This window comes from Botryllus schlosseri, chromosome 16 (assembly GCF_051294905.1).
Source record: "Botryllus schlosseri isolate E-star chromosome 16, Bs_hap1, whole genome shotgun sequence".
In the NCBI taxonomy this organism is placed as follows: domain Eukaryota; kingdom Metazoa; phylum Chordata; class Ascidiacea; order Stolidobranchia; family Styelidae; genus Botryllus; species Botryllus schlosseri.
This window is the reverse complement of record NC_137251.1, coordinates 2,345,003-2,363,722: the sequence shown is the minus strand read 5'-3', so window position 1 is coordinate 2,363,722 and position 18,720 is coordinate 2,345,003. Positions and strand designations below refer to the sequence as shown.

The window sequence follows — 18,720 nt, the reverse complement described above, 5'->3', positions numbered from 1 at the left end:
TTGACTCTACTTGAACTCGAGTTATTGCGCATGACTCGGACCAAGTCATATGACTCGACTCTCGTTGCAATTCCGAAGAATAGTAATGTAACCACACTGTTGGTATTTCGCCTATTGGTACTGGTACTTGAAAATGGGACAGGAAACTGCTAAAAGTGTGGAAAACTAATATATTCTAAATGCGAACTATTCGATATCACCAAATAGTTATAAAAAGTGGTTCCAACAAGATTTTAATTCGAAACACGGCAGTCAACGCAATGACTTGGACTCGGGCTCGAGTCATAATACCATGATTTGGACTCGATCCTCTGCTCGCTGACTTAGACTCGAACTTGACTCGGTGGTGAATTAAAAATGACTCGACTTGACTCGAGTCAAAACTATAAAAGTGAGATTGACCTGTGACTCGTAGCCTTGTGACTTGGTTACAACCCTGCCACCTACGCAACTCCACCAGTATATATGATCACATGGCCTGAGAGAAGACTAAACAATGACATTGATTGAAGTAAGAACATATGTTATTGACAAAATTCATACATCCCCTTTGGAAAATTTGGAGCTTCGCTCATATGGAGATCTGACGCGCAATGATACGTAATAACAAATACACGTGCGATTACCATTGCAAAGTTACCTTGATTGACCAGGGTAGACAGCAGTTTAGGAATATGTTTGCGACACTTTAGCGAATATTTCACTCATTACACTGGATGAAATAGCCCCGTATCACGGTAACTGAATATAATTACGGAAACTGCACCTGTTTGTAGTGTCATTCGTGATTTTGTCGTGAAGTTAAAGTTGCATATCGCGAGTTCGAACGTAGCCACCTATGGCGGATCAGTACACGAATTCCCCGCCATACAATTACCATCCCTAGTAATCATTAGCGCCGATTGTGACCAGCACCGTCGTCTGATGAGGACTCGCCTTTTAACTGACGATCGACCGACGCTGTCGATGTGTTCATGTTGAAGAATAAAGTTGCGGCCGACTTTGACGACTATATGTTGCGGGCCGTAGAGGGAACATAACGTCTCGCATAAGATAGCCGAACGTGTGCCATACACCTTCGACGAATTGCTAAAATTATGCGACCCCCAGACCATAATTACTTTAGAAACTACTTATCTTCATTTTACTTCATTTTCTATTTCAACATGAGAAGCTCTGACATGCCTTGGAAATCACTGCATCTACTTGTGACTGGGTAGAATTTTAAGACGTGATAACTACCCTATCTTTGAATATGACAAATTTGGTTATCAATCATGTTGCTAATTTAGAGGGTTCGCGGAATCCCGGTTGAGAACCACTGCTCCACGCTCTACTCTCCACTACATAGTACATGCCGGTCATTGACATTCGAAATTAATCATTTCGCGTGAGTCTGTGTGACGTTTCAATGGAAAGAGAACTTTGAGACTTGGCAACCCAAAATGCATGAACACGTCACAAATCCACATCTACTCTGCAAGCGATGTTTATGAAACGACATCGGCAGGTTACACGCGACAAATCAGGATTTTACATTCAGCGCGATCGGCATATCGCAACATTAACAGGCGTTCACTGTATCCAGATGAGTTTAGACTGCTTTTCATGTTTATGTGGTGGCGAACGTGTGCTTGACTTGATAAAGTCATGTATCTGTTTCGGTTTGGAGATTGAAGCATCCCTCGTAGCGGGAAATTCTTTGAGTAATTGATGAGTAACACGAGAAAAATAAATATTTCCATCTCAAAGATTATAGTACAGGATGGTGTAAATCGATTAAGGTCTGACTTCAGTAACTGGGCAGCTTTACAATATTTTGGTATGGAAGCGAGCCGGCGATACGTAGCACTGGTTTGTCGAATTAGGATCATGCATGCGCTCATGCCAACGACATCAGAGCGAGCGGTGATACAGTTTAGCACTCCTGGCTGAGTGTGGCTAACTGACTATGCAAGTGAAAGAGATATTGACGTCATATCCGCGATGGCTGCACTACCAATTCATCATAATATGACAAGATTTTCCTCGTTGCTATTGCACGTATATTGTACATAATAACAGGTAGGTCATGTTCTTCAACAGTCGGTTCACGTCATTTTGTTAGCTGTTTTTTACCAAATGTTTGCGTTTTATATATAGCACAGAGTTTGTTTATGTGGGCGTGATATCACTATGCCGGGTGCAACGCAATAACCTGAGATGTCGTCAGTAATATATCAGCTAGTTCTCGACTGCTATGGAATTCTGGTAATCAACCGACTGTAGTCACGCGCTACTGCATCATGGCATTCCATCGAAGGTACGTGAAAAGCTTTATCTATAAATACAATCATGTTTACCTAGATACGTTCTCACGGTAGAATAACTCTGTAGTTGCGGGCATGCAGGTGAACGGCGTAGTGTAACGTCATATCGGTGCATCACGTAACATTGCGTTGGTTGATAGCCAGAGCAACGTCAATATGTAGCAATTGATCGCCAATTCGCTGTTTCGGTGGGCTTAGCAAAATTACGTGATACTCCGGCGTATCTTCTAGCTTATTTTCGCTGTTAACGAAACTGAAATTTTCATGTTACCTTAACTTGGTTGATATTGCGGTTGTCAAAGCGAATTGATACAATATTTGTATCCAGAGATATATGCGAGGCAAAAACCAGCCGATGGTTAACGGCAGGAGATGGTACAGCAATGAAGACTTCAACGTCCAATCCTTCATTATCTGGGTCGCCGTCGGTTAAGTTAGTTGAAACTAACTCAAAGTCAGCTCAATCTCTTGCAACTTACACTCGATCGTCAAGCACTAGCCCGAACTTCAGCGTGCGATTAAGGCAAAAGAAAGTGAATCGAAACAACCCCAACGGAGCTAGGCCGAAGTCGATGGGACCATTGGGATTTTCAAGCGCGAATCACAAGGTTCCGTCCGGATCTCATAACCGGATGTGCCTGACGGAGGCATTGCAAGATAAAAGTAAGAACTATACGTAATTTTATGCCTTGGTACACAAGGCCATGGTAATAGTAGAGTAGAGCCGATAACTATAACACAATAGAACAACTTCCTCTCTGGATGATTAAGTAGGCTACGCGAGTGTTCCATTTCCTTTTACTTAAAATGTTCCCTCGTCAGCAAGATTTAGCGACGATGTCATAGTAAATGAATATAATCATGGACTGTAATCATTAACAACGCTTTGATACATTGTTTTCGGGGCCTTTGTCCTCTTTGTTGAGAAAGCGTATTTGAGTTAAGATCTGCGAATATCTTGTAGTAGCACACTAATGCTACGAATATTCGTGAACTTGTTGGTCGGTAATCAGGGCCATTCCGATTGCTAGCTGCGACACAGTCGCCGGTTATGTTGTTCGCCGTGGCGAAGCATTCCTACGTCATATTGATGTCCAACAGCAGCGAAAGTCATAAACCCACAGTGTTTGAAAAGGGCGTCTAATATTTGCAATATTTACAAATAGGTGCGATGGCTATTTATTCGGAACATAATTCACGTCATTTTCGCGTGTAAATATGCGGGAGGTTTGCCGAGATGTTTGCCCGAAGTGTGGCGGTACGTCGATATTCAAGTTTTACTGCGATGTGTTTTCGGTGTCACTGGCCTTTGGCGATATGTCGGTGTGGGATTCGGTCGTGGTTTGGATGGGGATCAGGGTTTCGAAAATGATCTTAATGACGTATGCAATAACGACGCAATATGTACCCCATATCCATACGAGTTAACGAGTGTCTTTGAAAGGGCAAAGATAGACCCTGATCTAATTATAATTATAAAATTATTACCATTTAACGTTGCTTGTAGTGACTTTATTTATTACGAAATGCTCCCTCACAATTATAGCTCGTGGACATACGCTTCTTCTATGCGTTATACGACTTTTTGCCAATGCCTTACTCATATGAATGTCTCGATATCGTCTTCGATTTATCAGACGGCCTGACAGATTACCATTCGATCATTGCTAATAATGGCATAATGGCATCACTCCTGAAATGGTTATCGATGAAGGGCATAGTTTCCAGCACTGCTCTGGACCGAGCAGAGTTTATGGTGATAGATTTGGTCGTTTCAGTCACCTTAAAATATGCGCATTCTGTATGTCTTGCAATTTTACATGATACATAATGATGAAATGACAGCACTGGACAACAACACCTTGTTTAATGCCTGCTTTGCCGTGGACGGAAAGCATTTAGTTTTTTAATGTGTCTTGTCTGCATAACCTCGGTTAAACCAATATGTATACCTCGTATCCTCGATAACAGAGTACGGGATGTTGGTCATCATAATATTAATTATAACTTACTTTGTGGGCGCAACCAGGTTGCAAAATCATTGCAACAACATCGAAGAACACATATACGTCGTCACGATGTTCAAAATGTAAAATTGTAGAAATGCGAAAAAGCACGTGCCAATCATTGGCTTGCCGTAATCGCTACTGTAAGATAATTCTAGTTGTATAATGCGACAAATTAGATCGAAATTCCGGTCATCTAATTATATTCTAATTTGTGAAAGGTTGTTGTTGTATTTTCCTAACTCGAATTAAATTTCAAAGTTTTTCGAATTCAGTAATTCTAATAGTAATCTAATTTGAAAAGGGTGAGGCGATCATGCTATTTCGACGGTCGTACGCGCCGTGTTCCGATGCCATGTGTTAAAATGATACACCTGAATGTAAATACTGACTGCTAAGCGACAGATTACTATACTCCAGTCCTGTGGTTCTCAACCGCAGGTCCTTGTCGAGCTGCCTGTCAGCCCCCTAAATATTTTACACCTTTATAAGCCAGTTTCAAAATGAATGGAGTTGGACGCTTTTACATTATTCTGAGAAACCTCAAATTTTCAATTCGTTTATAAGTATGGAACGTATGTTGTATGATGTCACAATAGAGAGTTCATGGTCTGCTTTAAGCGTTCGTCGCAATGGTGTGAGTCAGTGGTTCTCGACCTTTTTGCCTTCGCGGACCCCTTTCGGATTGCCACGGACCCCCGCGGACCCCCACGAACTTTGAGCTCAAATTTAGCTCAAATATCGTGCCATAGTCATTTGTCTTGCGCGAATGATAACTGTAGGCTTTGTGATAAAAAAACAGTATCAAAATGACTTTAAAAAAAAATAAGATCATGTACTATTCATGTAGCAATTGGGTTGACTTCTATTATTTCAAAGCGAATTTTGCAAATATACTTCTTGAAATAGGCCTACGTGGTCGTGTCTTGAAAATCCGCGCCTTCGATTTGATATGAAGGAGCGCCGAAAATCCACAAATATAGGTGGCGGCGAATGTAATAATAACGCGTAACGCTTTCGACGACACATTTGGGTATGATCGCGACGGCACCAAAATAGACCAACAATTTTTTTAATTGAATATTTACCGTCAAACCTGGTCATTTCTATCAAGCAGCTTATCTTGAAGTTATCATGGAAAAATGGTTATGTATATCACAGGAGAAAATGAATTTTTGTACACATTTCGAAGTCACCGTGATTGACCTTAATCGTCCAACTTTTTACCCACAATCCCCAACAAAACAGCTCTAAACAGCAAAGTGTTTGTATCAGTAGGCTAATGGCAATTTAGCAATCAAAATGAGTCTACACAGTAGGGTATTCTATCTCAGACGGCCATTCTGTTGATGTGACCTCTGAAGTTTTACTAGAAATGAAGCGAAACTACATGGCGATTTTCTTAATTAAAAAAATACAAATTAGATTATGAACTGTTTTGATGCTTCGCGGACCCCCTTTTGAGAACCGCTGTTGTAAGTGTTACAAGAAGCTGTCCAAAAACTGGTATCGGGCAAGCTGTAAATGCTGTGCAAGCTACGAAGACGTTTAGGCATCGCAATTAAGCGATATTTGTCAGTATAATAAGGCTACAGCAACCAGTAAAGTCGCACTTCTTTCAAAGAATTCCAAACAATCATAATCAAATTAATGGTCTGTAACGGGACTGGACGAGCTTCGGCAGTGTTACAGCTGAGTCGCATGGATTTTAATTACTCAAATTTAGGATTAATTTTGATTTCTAAAGGTTCACCGGTCCGCAACATTTGTTTTGAAGTTTTACCGGTCCGCAAGGTTAAAAAGGTTGAGAACCGCTGTCCAGTCCATGCCCCAAATCACAGCAAAGTCCTTGGTTCTTCGCGACATCGAAAGTGAATTTCTCAATACAAACTGCCAGATTGTTACGTAATAGCGCTACGAAGAATTGTTTACTACGTTCAGTCGCGCTCGATACAAGATAACTTGCATGATTCACAGAAGGGGATTTTGACGTGATATGAGAACCAAGCGATGATTTTATCACAATTTTCGCTTCACATAAATGGATGTCGGTGAAATAATGACCAAGTGCCGGCGAGCGATCCCGTTGAACAGCCTAATGACATCATCTTGGTAATGCTATTCTCTTATCGATTGCTGACCCGTTGTGCGGCGTCCGGCCAGTGTGAAACTGATTCCGTAGTATTGAAGTACTTCTTCTTTTACAAGACTCATCAAGTAGGTCTCGTCTACTTGCATCACGTACTCAAGTGGTTGGTTTTAGCTGTACCCACTTCTACTTGAGTACTTTAGGTGAAACTACTGACCATCTACATTTTGCGTTTCTATATATAAAAGTATAGTTTTAGGAATTCATGGGAGGCAAGTGAGGCATTGCCTCATCTGTCGTCAGGATGAGTAAAAGAAAATTGTGAAACTTTCCATGATTATAACACCAATTATGATGTGTATTTTCCATTGATGTTCATGACCGACTATAATTTTGAAACACTTTAACCTACAAAATCACGGAATTTACGTTTTATTGTTTATAAATTTCGCGCCAAACGGGAGCTAAGGCACGGACTGGTCAAACCCCGCCCGTGATAGCGTAATTCATCATAAATAGCTCAGAATTTGTGATAACTAGTATTAATCGAATGCTATTGTCACGTTGATTACGAAGATCTAAATAATTATAATAATCAAAACTCTCCAAGGACTGTGAAATTCGGCATCGTTACGTACCGTGACAGCGTGGAGAAATAACGATGACCAGGTGAGGCACGGATGGATTTGCTTTACCTTCTGTTAGCTGACAATCCGACAATCCTAGCGTAATTATACAACGCACTATATCGACTTCGCGGCCAACGGTGCAGCATCTATGAACCGTGTAATTTCGACGGCTAACATGCATTGCGGCGCAAATACGTTCCCTTACTGATATATCTGTCATGTATTTTCCATCCGTATCGATACCTTCAATTGCTCATAGGCAATGTTCCCTCTAATTTTTCACGAGTCTGCGCAAACACGTTAACCCACTGCGCAGGCCCTTGGACAATAGTGCGCAACCAGCCCCCACATAAGGTGATAAATTTAACTTCTGGGGGGCTTCGCCCCCCAGAACTCCCTATCGGGCTCTGCGCTTTTGCCCGATAATTATTCTCTAAATCGGGGGCCGGTTTGGTGGGTGTGTCGCCTGAACGCGCGAAGCGCGAATATTTTATATGATTCATGATTGAACCGATCAATATGATCGGGAATTTCATATATCTATTGCTATCCATTTTTATCCTCTCTCTGCTCATATAATCAGACTTACAGGTAAAGCTGATCGAGTGAGGTGTGTTAGAAAAAGTAGGTCCTCTAAATATTAATTAAACATCTTCGGGCGCACCCGTTGGTATAATGACTTCGTTACATGACGCTATTTCGTGACCTCCTATCGGCTATGTCAAAAGACATTGAAATCGCTCAAACGTACTAAACTAACACACGAACACGATTTAAAATTGGTATTTCTCTACTGGCAAATAATGTTCCCTCGATATGGCATTTGTCTTGTTGTGGGACTCGGATCGCCAGCACATGAACATACAGCGCCAGCCATTTACGCGCCTATGGACAACTAAACTTATATGTATGAATCGAAGTTTTCGGTCAGCATATAGGGCAGTCCTTTTCGGCCAAGGTTTTCTCGCTGCTGAGCGTTTTGGCGCACTTCTCGAAGTCGCATGTCACATAGCCTATAACTTCATATGTCTTGGTGCGTCGTGGCAAGGCAATGGCCGACGCCCAAGTGCCCATTTCTCTTAATCACACGTATTTTTTGTTGTGGGAAGGGTACCCATTAATGAAGATATTTGAAGAAGAAAAATTCCCAAATATTACACCCTGATTTATGTTAATTCACGAAATGATTTTGGGCTCCCTTCGATCTCGGCCCCTAATTGAGGGTCTGGGGTGCGACAGTTACGGTCCTGAGGAAATCTTACGCAATGTTTATGACACGCGGAGAAGACGATGCGCTGGTTTCTCGCAGATTAACTTCGAGCTAGCCCCTTGTTATTTATAATTTTGTTAAACCATGTTATTTCGCCATTCCCAGAAAATAATGCGCTATTGAAATGGTAACAGTATCGCTCACGCGTACGAGACCATACTAAAAGAAAAGATTTTTCGTTAGGCGCTCGTGATTTCAAAGTCTCATTTCTTCACGGAGCGCAATATTTACCTTTGCGGGTCGCACTTGTGCCTCGGTGTAATACTTTAGCGATAACACTATTTGCCCCTGGCAATGTTCCGTCTAATTTTTCACGAGTTTGCGCGCCTGCGTGGTCCCTTGGACAACAGTGCGCAACGACTTGAAAAAAAACATCACTTCGGATTTTTTGTGCGCAGCTTAGATTTTCTGTGCGCAGAGACCGCTTCAGCACTGCGCATTTGCGCACGTGCGCAGCTTAGAGGGAACATTGCTCATAGGCATATGAACAGGATTGAACCCGAAAATGAACTAGCAACACATGATGAATTGCTCCCTGCCTTCTTCAAAACCCCATTCCTAACGTAAACTCGAAATGCCTCCAGGCTCCAGCTCCATTCCGAGTGCTGAAGTGCAACATTGCAAATCTCACGAGCGAGAGTCAACGCCACGCCTGTTCCATTATTAGAACTGCGACTGGGACTTCGGATGTTCCTGGAGTCGGAGTACAGCGCGGAGAATCTCGATTTTTGGCTGGAGGCCGAAGAGTATCGGAAGTTAAAGACTCATGACGATCGGCAAAAATGCGCGGACGCAATCTACAGGGCGTATATTGCAATCGGATCGCCAAATCAGGTAGGCGGGCTGAGCGGTTTTAATCAAAGTGTTCGGAGAGTTTTAATCAGAGATGGTCAGTACGGCTGATCAACTTTTGTTTTATAAATTCTACTTGTTACTTTGCTAGATTGCCTAAAACGTTGCATGCCAATTTTGGCCCAATTCCATCCCAGAGAACCATTGCTATATTAGGAAAAAGGCTTACCATATTTTGGAAATCTAAAAAGAGGACACTAAGATCATCTTTCCGCCCAGAGCTAAAATAACCGTCTTTCATTCCGAAATACCCGCCGGTGCGTCAGTTCTGTGCTAATTTACGGCATATCACTCGCAATTTGCTCTAAATCTGACCTAAATTTTCAAAAAAGAGGACAAATCTCAAAAAAGAGGACAAAAGGGGGTCCTCCGAGGACACTTTCAAAAAAGTCAAAAAAGAGGACAAATCCTCTTAAAAGAGGACGTATGGTAACCCTAATGTAGCCGATAACATTTTTGAAAAAAAAGCTATTTTCGAACAGCCCTAATGGTCAGTAGGACTAATTAATGAATATATCAAAGAGAATTATAATTTCGATACTATTTTCGACTGCTGAAGGCTGTGAACATCGAGAGGACGTATGGCACAATAGCACAAAGCTACGCACGTTATAGTGGAAATTTCATTTCTATAAAGCCGTGATCAACCCACAACATTATCGCAAAGTGCAATGAGATGAGCATAGTCGAAAAATGCCTAATCATCTTCAATGTTGTGTTGAACTGGATTTCTATTTTTGTGCTCGCCTAACAGGTAGGCTACATTTTTAACTTACCAGTAAATAGTATCTTGAATTCGTTTTCTGGTGCGATTACGTTCAGTGGATGGGGCCATCAGCGTCTAACTTGGACTATTGTCCACATTCGCAGACTCAGGCTGCGATAGGCCATGTTCAGATCACATAACATGAGGAAGTTCCGCTTGGAATTGCGCGTGATTGTCAGGATATTACACGATAACCGAGTGTAATGCGATAGAAAGACGAATTGTGACGCATATATTCGACCAGCGCAGTTTGCAAGCTGACGGATGCGGATCTATTAATGATCTAATATCGGATATTGTTAAGCCAATACAATATACAGCTGGAGAGAACAGCGATCAACCTCGCGTGGTCCCGATAAGGCTGTCGCTTTATTACAAACTATGGTTACACGAGCTGTGCAACAATGAGCACGCGAAAGTGTAGGATTTCATTTAATCCAGATTGTATTAAGCAGGGTGAACCAAACCCTGTCACGCTAGCCGTATACTATACGAGACAAAATCGAAAATTTACTATCCCTCGCTAAATAATTACTTATTGCAATAACGATACTCTCGGAAGCACTTCGGAAATTTTAAATCAATTTAAACCGCGTCCGTTGCAGCGTAGCAGCTAAACCCGAGTACAAACAGTTGAGTGTATCTAATCCAGTGGTTTTTCACATTTATTAACCAGGCGAACCCTTACGCTAATCTGCAAAGAGAAAACTTTCGACGAACCCAAAATTTACGCCTGAAATCGAGGCCTACCATATTTTACATTTAATACATCACTTCAGAACACTGTACCGCGAGATGAACTGTGCATCTACAACAATGTTAAAAGAACAAAACCATTAAAACATAATTCTCACGCAAAACAAAACGACTATAATATAGTATTTACTGCGTATCAGTGTGACCTCTGCCGTATGAGTCGACACTCGACAGTCGAGTGTGAGTCTTGATCCCCAGCCAACCCCAGAGACTGGCTTATCGAACCCCTGGTTAAGAACAGCAGAGAAAAACCTTGGCATCAGATTCACAAATGGTTGGACTTTCGTGTATTAGCATTGGGACAGACCTGCATATCAGGCCTGTCTATATTAGGGTTACCATGCGTCCTCTTTTAAGAGGATTTGTCCTCTTTTTTGACTGTTTTGAAAGTGTCGGAGGAGGACGCCCAAATGCCCTCTTTTTTGAGAATTTTGGTTAAATATAGGGCAAAATTCGACTGAGATACAGTAAATCAGCACTGAAGTAACGCTCCGGCGGCTATTTCGGGAGCTGGGCTGGAAATTCGACCTTTTTTTTTAGTCAACCAACTACGAAGTGCAAAAAAATTCCTATTTTTCAGGATTTTCCTCCGGTATTGCAAGTCTGAAAAACTGTCTTCTTTTCCGATTTCCTAAATATGGTAACCCACAGCGCTCTTGATAGGCGGAAATTATCGCGCCAATCCGTGACAGCGCGTTGATGTCGCCTCGCACTAGTGCTCAGATCACTTTCATGCCGACGTTCGGGACATCCGCTGTTCGTAGGGAAAAGCCAAAAATAGCGCTGCGTATGAGACATGGCATTACTCATATGACCGACACGCATTGTGGGAATGCTTACTTCTATCCGCGGTGTATTCGATATACGTCGGTATATTTGAATATAGAGCGCACTATCCTATCGTCCCATCACTATAAGAATCTAATTTCCCCGCCTGAACGAAAGAGCATTTGAGTCTTTTTTCAGTTTCACCCACGCTAACGCCATTTATGAGAGCAGCCATTATTTAAAGTTGTGTACCATAAACTCGTAATTCCGCCGGCCGACCGTATGTCCAGCTATAAACGTGGTCATGTGGTTACTGTAGATGTACTGTAGTTTTTGCTTTCGATTGAACCATCCTGTGGAGCAGCGGTCCTCTGTCTTCTCAGATTGCGGGCCGGGTGATCCTTAAAATCGAAATCAACCGATTATACAATTGCGGAAAAAGTATGTAACTTAAGACAAAGAATCGGAACATTAATTTGATGCCTTGCGACAGGTTGTGCTATATTTACTTTAGTTTGAATCTGGATTACCTGTGCGCAGTGCGCACTATGTAGGCTGCGAGATCACGGCACGTAAATAAACAGGCTTCAAAGTAAACGCACGCCTGATTCAGTTTATACAGCCTATGGTTTCAGTTCGCGCATGCGTTCAACAATAAGTTTTATGTACCATGAACTCCAAATAAATAGTATATTCATATTGAAATGAACCCTAATATTTTCGGCTGACACTCGTCAGAGGTAATCGTCAGCAACTACTAGAAAATTCAGAAGAACATTATATATCAACAATCGTGTCACAGAGGAAAGTAACGCAATTTAACGCATAAAAGTCAACAGAGCCTACCGAACGAACAACCAAAGATGTTAACATCCATCTTCCTTGGATTGGCCCTATTTCCACCCGCTTTGAAAAGCAATTGATTTAAGCGGTCAGTAAGTGTTACGACACAGGAAGACCAACATGATTTTACGACAACGCAACTGCTCCCCGCAAGTCTGCAACACGTGAAGAGTCTATAGACGTGCTTCCTGCACTTCAACGAGGCAACGTAGTTTACGAATTCAAGTGCCAGTGTGATTGTGTCTACTGGGAAGAACGTCAACGCGTTTGCAGCAACGTATAAATCAGCATGTCCCTAGATTTATTGGAACACGCGCATCACGCTCGGTGATAAGCTCACCCTTGACTTATCCGCTCAAGATTGATGCGGAACAATCAAAGATAATGAATTCTGCAATTGGCAAGCATTTGTTAGATAATCCCGTTTGTGCGAAAAGTTTTCGGCACGACAGATTTCGTGTCGTGGGGCCGTTCCCACTTCCAATTGTGTGCCTTGGAGTCGACTTATATCAAAATACACCAGCCAAAGGCTGTGTCAACAAAAGAGTTCGTGTACCTTCTAAAATAATTCATTTCAATATGAATATACTATTCAATTGTATATTGAAGCACTGTACCTCCAAGAAGCTGACCATGAACTCCGTGTCACGCCAGAAAGCGTTCTAAATCACGTTTTATATTCTAAACCAGTTCAAATCAACCTCCAAAATCTAAAGCTGCATCAAACTTGATTTCGCACCGGACGATGACATAATGTAAAGTCATTGGCGGTTCGATTCGAAATACTAAGTTTATTGATTCGGGGTATTGCAGTCTATTACACGAATCGTTTGTCGCGGTAGTGTGATTGAGGTCGGCCCAAATTGTCCGTGTGTCTGAGATTGTGTTTCAAACTTCGTCAAAGAAACCGCTTGCTTTTGAATTGCATTGTCGTGAAGGTATCACGTTTTTGGAAACATATAAATATCTGTGAGCAATTCCCTGTGGAGGGTGTTCCAAAAGGAATGGAAATGGTTATTGTATCCTCAATTATTTTGGTTTAAACTCCTATACACGCATACGATATACCTAGATGTGACTTCTATGGAATCAAATACTGCTGCGAGCAATATTATATCTGAAAGGAAAGTCAGAAAGAATCGGATTTGATAGTTATAAGTGTTTAAAACAGTTTGGAAGAAATGATGATAAAACCTCTTAACGCTTGACCAACGGAAATCATTCAACCGCGTCTCAATGAGTCTTTCCGCTCGTTAACGATGATAACTCGCGTGTGTGGGTACTGGGTACCTTTTATACGAAATTGAAAATGATGAAAATAAGATGGCCTACCCAAAATGTTGTGCAATTCATGTAGCGCGAAGGGTCACTGGGACGGCTCCCCATTCGCAATGTATTCGTCATAATCGTCAACTACTGTGCGATCTGTCATCAAGTTAACAGTGATAGCTACATTCCATGACAAACTGCATTGACCTGCTACATCCGGAAACCGAATACTTTTACACATGCAAAGATAACATTACATATTTGTAACGCACAGACGATTAACCTGGAAACACTGGAAAATGGCAGCTGTTTATTCTACGGTAGTAAGCTAATGATAGGCCTGCACAGCCCACAGCAATATCGTGGTTCTTCAAAATTTGTCATGGACGTTTTGGTTGTCGTTACATCCATAGCCTATGATAATTTGCAAACTATATATGCGTTGGTGCACTTATGCCAATTTCCTGAACGTCGGGCGTCCCGTTTACAATTCACCAATTGTAACTCGAGTTGCTAGTTCCATTCAAGGTGCCCTGCCGGCTGGAGCGCCGTGTTAGGAACAATTGAATGTCAGCCGTTTCCAACTCCTGCGCTTATTCTCAATGCCTCACGTCTTTACCGATGCCAAAGTAACAATTTTCGATGCGAGGGCTTCCTGCGATTTTCTCAAAACCGCGATACCTTGCGGATTAGTACGCCATGAAGTATATATAATCGTTGAAAGTAGCCAAATTCAAATGGAGTTTGAGCAATAATCTGGTTTATTAGCACAAAATGAGTTCCACGACCAGGTTTAATCTATACTATCGAGCGTATGAATTTTGTCGCGCAGCCCCATGTTATTTATACCAATCCACGGAACCTGGTCGCAGTGATGCTATCGGTTCAAAGTAGTAAGAATAGTCTGTCTTGAATCGGACAGTGGTTTCTTCAGAGTTCCTGAATTTTATTCGCATAGCGTGTAATTAGTAGTGTTCTTTGTACTGAAAATTGGCATCTGGAGGCTTGATCTGGCTGAAATTTCAACTGCCATGCTTAAACAACATTCATCACTACCGCGTAATTTGACCACAGAGTGATCAGGTTAGGGATGGCGTGAACTCCTCAAAGGCGTTGGTTGAAATGTTGTCAAGGCTCTGTGTGAACATAAACGTGAAGGCGGACTTGTGATAAATCTTACATTAAAGTCTCCACTTATAGGAATTGACGAAAAATCCGGTTTGAATTCTTGATTTTGTGTAATTTTGGTTCGATAGGTGTTGCACTGGAGAGCCATTTACTGGTAATTGGCCTACAAACCCATTTCTTTATAAGATATTGGCGCAGTAATGGTCTTTAATACAGTGGTATACGTTTGGTGCAATTCGTAAGATCTGCCTTATAACGATGTGACTTGAACGAAATATCTTGTGACCTGATGTGATAATAACAACAATAACTCGCTAGCAATAATATATAATTATCCCAGGTCACTTTGTGTCCTTAAAGGCCCTGCATTGGCATATGGATAGCTGTCCAGACGCGTGCAAGCTCATGGCCATGGTATATTTACATATCGCGGCGCATAGTGGGAGGGGGAAAGCGTAGTGGTGAGCGTCGGCGGCGGTTATTCTGGGATCCTCGTCCCCCGTGTCTCTGTTCTTACGGCGACAAAAAAGAAATAGCTTCTAAAAACGAAGAAGGATTAACATCGAAGAATGACTGTGACATCGGGCACTATGTCGAGGTGGATGCCAGTTTAAGAGACCCCAACTGGTCGGTCGTTCGGCATCTCCGTATCTGTTGATTACGCAGCATTGCATATCTGGTATATCGCATTGTACATTGTGCGTGTCTGGGCAGATAAAAGATAATCTGATAATTGTTGATTATTGATTATATTGATAAGGCTTGAAAAGTCATAAGCACCACTGTTTTGTCATGTTATGTGATGACTGGGGCAAGTTTTTGCAACTTTTGCAACTTTTTTGATAACTTCCGGCAGCTTCGAAAATACTCAGAAGTTATGTATCATGGTGTTTTGAGCTGTTTGGAGGAATCTTATATTGCAGCTTTTTGCCACTTTCCTTTTTTATGCAACTAACGTTTTACTGGAAATATTTGGCACTTTATGTAAATATATCGCTTGATTATTTCACTATATCTTTTATATTTGCGGTCCTTTCAGATTTGACGTACATTCAGGCTAGAAAATTATATTTTCACTGGGTCAATTTTTTCACGCTATTGATTTTGTTGATGTCGCCAACACTGAGTTTTGCTGGTGTGCCTTGGATACGGAACTTGGGGTATCTCATGCCCTAATAACTTCAAGGAACATGTCCATAAATGCAACTTTTGTGAAACATAAGTGCAACTTTCCACGGATTTTACTGCAACAAAAACTTGCCCTAGTGATGGCATTTTGGTGCAATATCGATTCGATGTATGAGTTACATCAGGACAGGACTGTTGACCTTAAGTGTTGCTTACAACGTGTCGCACATTTAAAACGCACCTACTTCGCGTTCAGATCAACCTGGACCACTTCAATCGCGGAAACATCCAAGAAGAGCTAGCGGCCGGCGGGGTGCCTTCCCGGGACTTATTCGTGGGCGCTCAAAAGTACATCTTCAACATACTCGAGAACGATTCTTTCGCGAGATTCACGCGATCCAGACATTTCGCAGCTACCCAGCCGCCGGCCAGGCGAAGTCCCAGGGAACTTTTGCGGGACTTATTTCCTAGTCGGAGAAAACACGTAAAGCCCGCCGCCCCCGACACTGTATGAAGCCAGCGATCACTGCTCATGATGTTTGGTTCCAGCTATACCATGGCAATATCTAGTAGCGATGTACGGGTCATGTACAGTACATCCAATCCTATGTGTCAGGAACACCCGCCAAATTCCTGTCAGGGTAGAATACCAAATCATGATCCTGTGTAACCGCTCGGTTACGGAGCCATAATGACTCCGGACTATCTGGTTGCAAGACCAGTCATGCGTAGGGTAGCATGCGGTATTGGGAACATATCTCTGATATCTACCCTTCGCAAGCCTAGTGAGCCGTAGTTCTGGTTAATATTCAACTGTAGCTATCACTGTCGCAAATTCAAATAATGAACTATTTTTAGAACCACAAACACTCCTAAATATCAACCAGCCTACAATATGGGACCAATATATAATGAAGGGAATGACGCAGTCACGGTCAAATGATATTTGCTGATGGACTGCTAATGTATTGTCGATTTCATTGCTTGTTGAATTCCGTACTGAAACATTCTCGTTCCGTCGCCGTAAAAATGTCGCCATTTGTGTTCACTTTGCTGGTATGTAATCAGCGTTTTTGCTATGTATTGTAATACGTAATAGTAATAATTATCCTTGCAAGAGTGGCACGGGATGCTACGTTCTACCGTTAACATTGTCGAAGATATGAACGATTTTTATGACTGACATATTCACGGCCAGTTCAATCTCTGTTTTTTCTTCTTCTGAGATTCTGTACGCCTGTGTTGCCTTGTGGCGAGAATACAATCTTTGAAACTGTTGTGTCGTGTTACCATTAACGGTAACACTACTTCCTCTGCACTATACATAATGCAGTCCATAGGTTGAAAACCGCTGCTCTACACCGACAACTACAGCTGGTTAACTCTGTTGTCGCAACGACCACCTGTTGATATAGTCAGTAGGTAAAGTATCATCACGGAAAATCTAATGTCGCGTAATTGGTTTATTTGAATTCACATCCATAGATAGAGATACCCATTAGCCAACTTTACGAAAGTGATAAATGACAGTATATTCGTCTAACAACAATTCGAACATGCTGGTCAAGCTAGGAAGTTATTGAAGTTTATATTTTCGTTTTTGTAGAGAGAAAAACGGGTTGCTATAGTAGGGCTCTAACCCGAAAAAGATCGCTTTAGAAACATGTTCTTCAGCTATATACGTGCGATATCAACAGCTTGAAAATGGTGGCTCGATTAGAGCGAACACTGTGATTCCGAGAGACTGCCGTTTCTCCGTGAAGATATAGATGGCGGAGACGAGGCATGGTGTGGACCGAGAGGTGTAGAATGAAGTATAGAAACCGCAAAATATTGATTCTAGGTATATGATATGGAGCCGCAAAGCTCTATAGTCCAGGGATGTAAAACTCGATCCGGAATGAGATCTTTAGATCAGTGGTTCTCAAACTTTTTTAGACAAGCCCCCCACCCCCATATCGTCATATCACAAAATGCAACCAGAATGCTAGCAATCCCAATGGATAGTTTGATGGCATCGAATGTTATGGCTGTTGATGAAAGAATTTCCAAATTTCGGACCATTATGGCGCTCAGGGCCGTCTGTCTATTGCGAGACATCACGTGTCACGTTCCATCTTGGGTCCGCGACAAAGAGACGTCAATGAGTGGGGCTGAACTTTATTCTCCAGCAAAACACACCAGCAGTTTTAACGTTAGGCAATCGAATCATACATAGCGTAGCTGCATCAGTCGTTCTTCCGTGAAAGATCGCACACATACAGCGCCGCTGGATCGTCAGATAAAAAGAAGGTCTTCTTTAAATAGTCAAAATCCAGATTGGGTCGCGCACAATGATCACCAATGATTGTAGTTGATGATCCGGCGTCCAGAGAGTAGGATGTGCTGTGTGCACCAATCCGCCATTATACACAGAGCAATAACTATAAATTGTAGGTAAATCGCGCATTAGATCGTCTGAGAACCGTATCAGTCGAAACATCATCATCATTCATCATTGGTTTATTAGCAATTTTATCAGTTCATACCAAAATGTTACGACCGAATACATACCGTTGTTTTTCACTGAAATGATTCATTATCAAACCCATGCATTTTGAATAATCTTCCTGGTCACAATCGCAAGTGGTCGATTGTAGCAACACCTTTCTTCGCAAACAACGGAATTGGAAATTATACATATACAATGATCGGCTGATTGAATACAGTTATAAACTACTAAAACAGTGGCTCTAACTGACGGGTGACGAAAACATTTTTCGAGCACCCAGGGACGTTGGACTTATTTTGAAAGGGCGCATTTGCTTGATAGAATAGACTAAATCTCTTTGTGAGGCACCGTGCCTTTGATTCGGAAATTATGTAGCAGAGAACATGTTCAACATTGACTGTCATTAAGATTATTTT

At 41.9% G+C, this 18,720-nt stretch overlaps 1 protein-coding gene across 2 annotated transcripts; it reads left to right on the top strand.

The window, feature by feature from the left end:
- Positions 1–1,791: 1,791 nt before the first annotated feature.
- LOC145458478 (regulator of G-protein signaling 5-like) lies at positions 1,792–17,089 on the top strand. 2 transcript variants are annotated; one of them, XM_080336854.1, is made up of 5 exons: positions 1,792–2,064; positions 2,143–2,302; positions 2,638–2,972; positions 8,971–9,137; positions 16,070–17,089. In XM_080336854.1, the coding sequence occupies exons 2-5, from the start codon at positions 2,286–2,288 to the stop codon at positions 16,325–16,327; spliced, it is 777 nt and encodes a 258-aa protein (XP_080192980.1). In that variant the 5' UTR covers positions 1,792–2,064; positions 2,143–2,285; the 3' UTR covers positions 16,328–17,089. The 2 variants fall into 2 exon arrangements, with proteins under 2 accessions (XP_080192980.1, XP_080192979.1); XM_080336853.1 differs by lacking the exon at positions 1,792–2,064 and having other exon boundaries at positions 2,083–2,302.
- Positions 17,090–18,720: the final 1,631 nt, after the last annotated feature.

Excerpts from the sequence above, each read along its gene's own strand:
- LOC145458478 (XM_080336854.1), top strand. Across the intron at positions 2,973-8,970 it reads GGAGGCATTGCAAGATAAAA|AACTGCGACTGGGACTTCGG; the intron begins GTAAGAACTATA and ends TTCCATTATTAG. Across the intron at positions 9,138-16,069 it reads CAATCGGATCGCCAAATCAG|ATCAACCTGGACCACTTCAA; the intron begins GTAGGCGGGCTG and ends CTTCGCGTTCAG.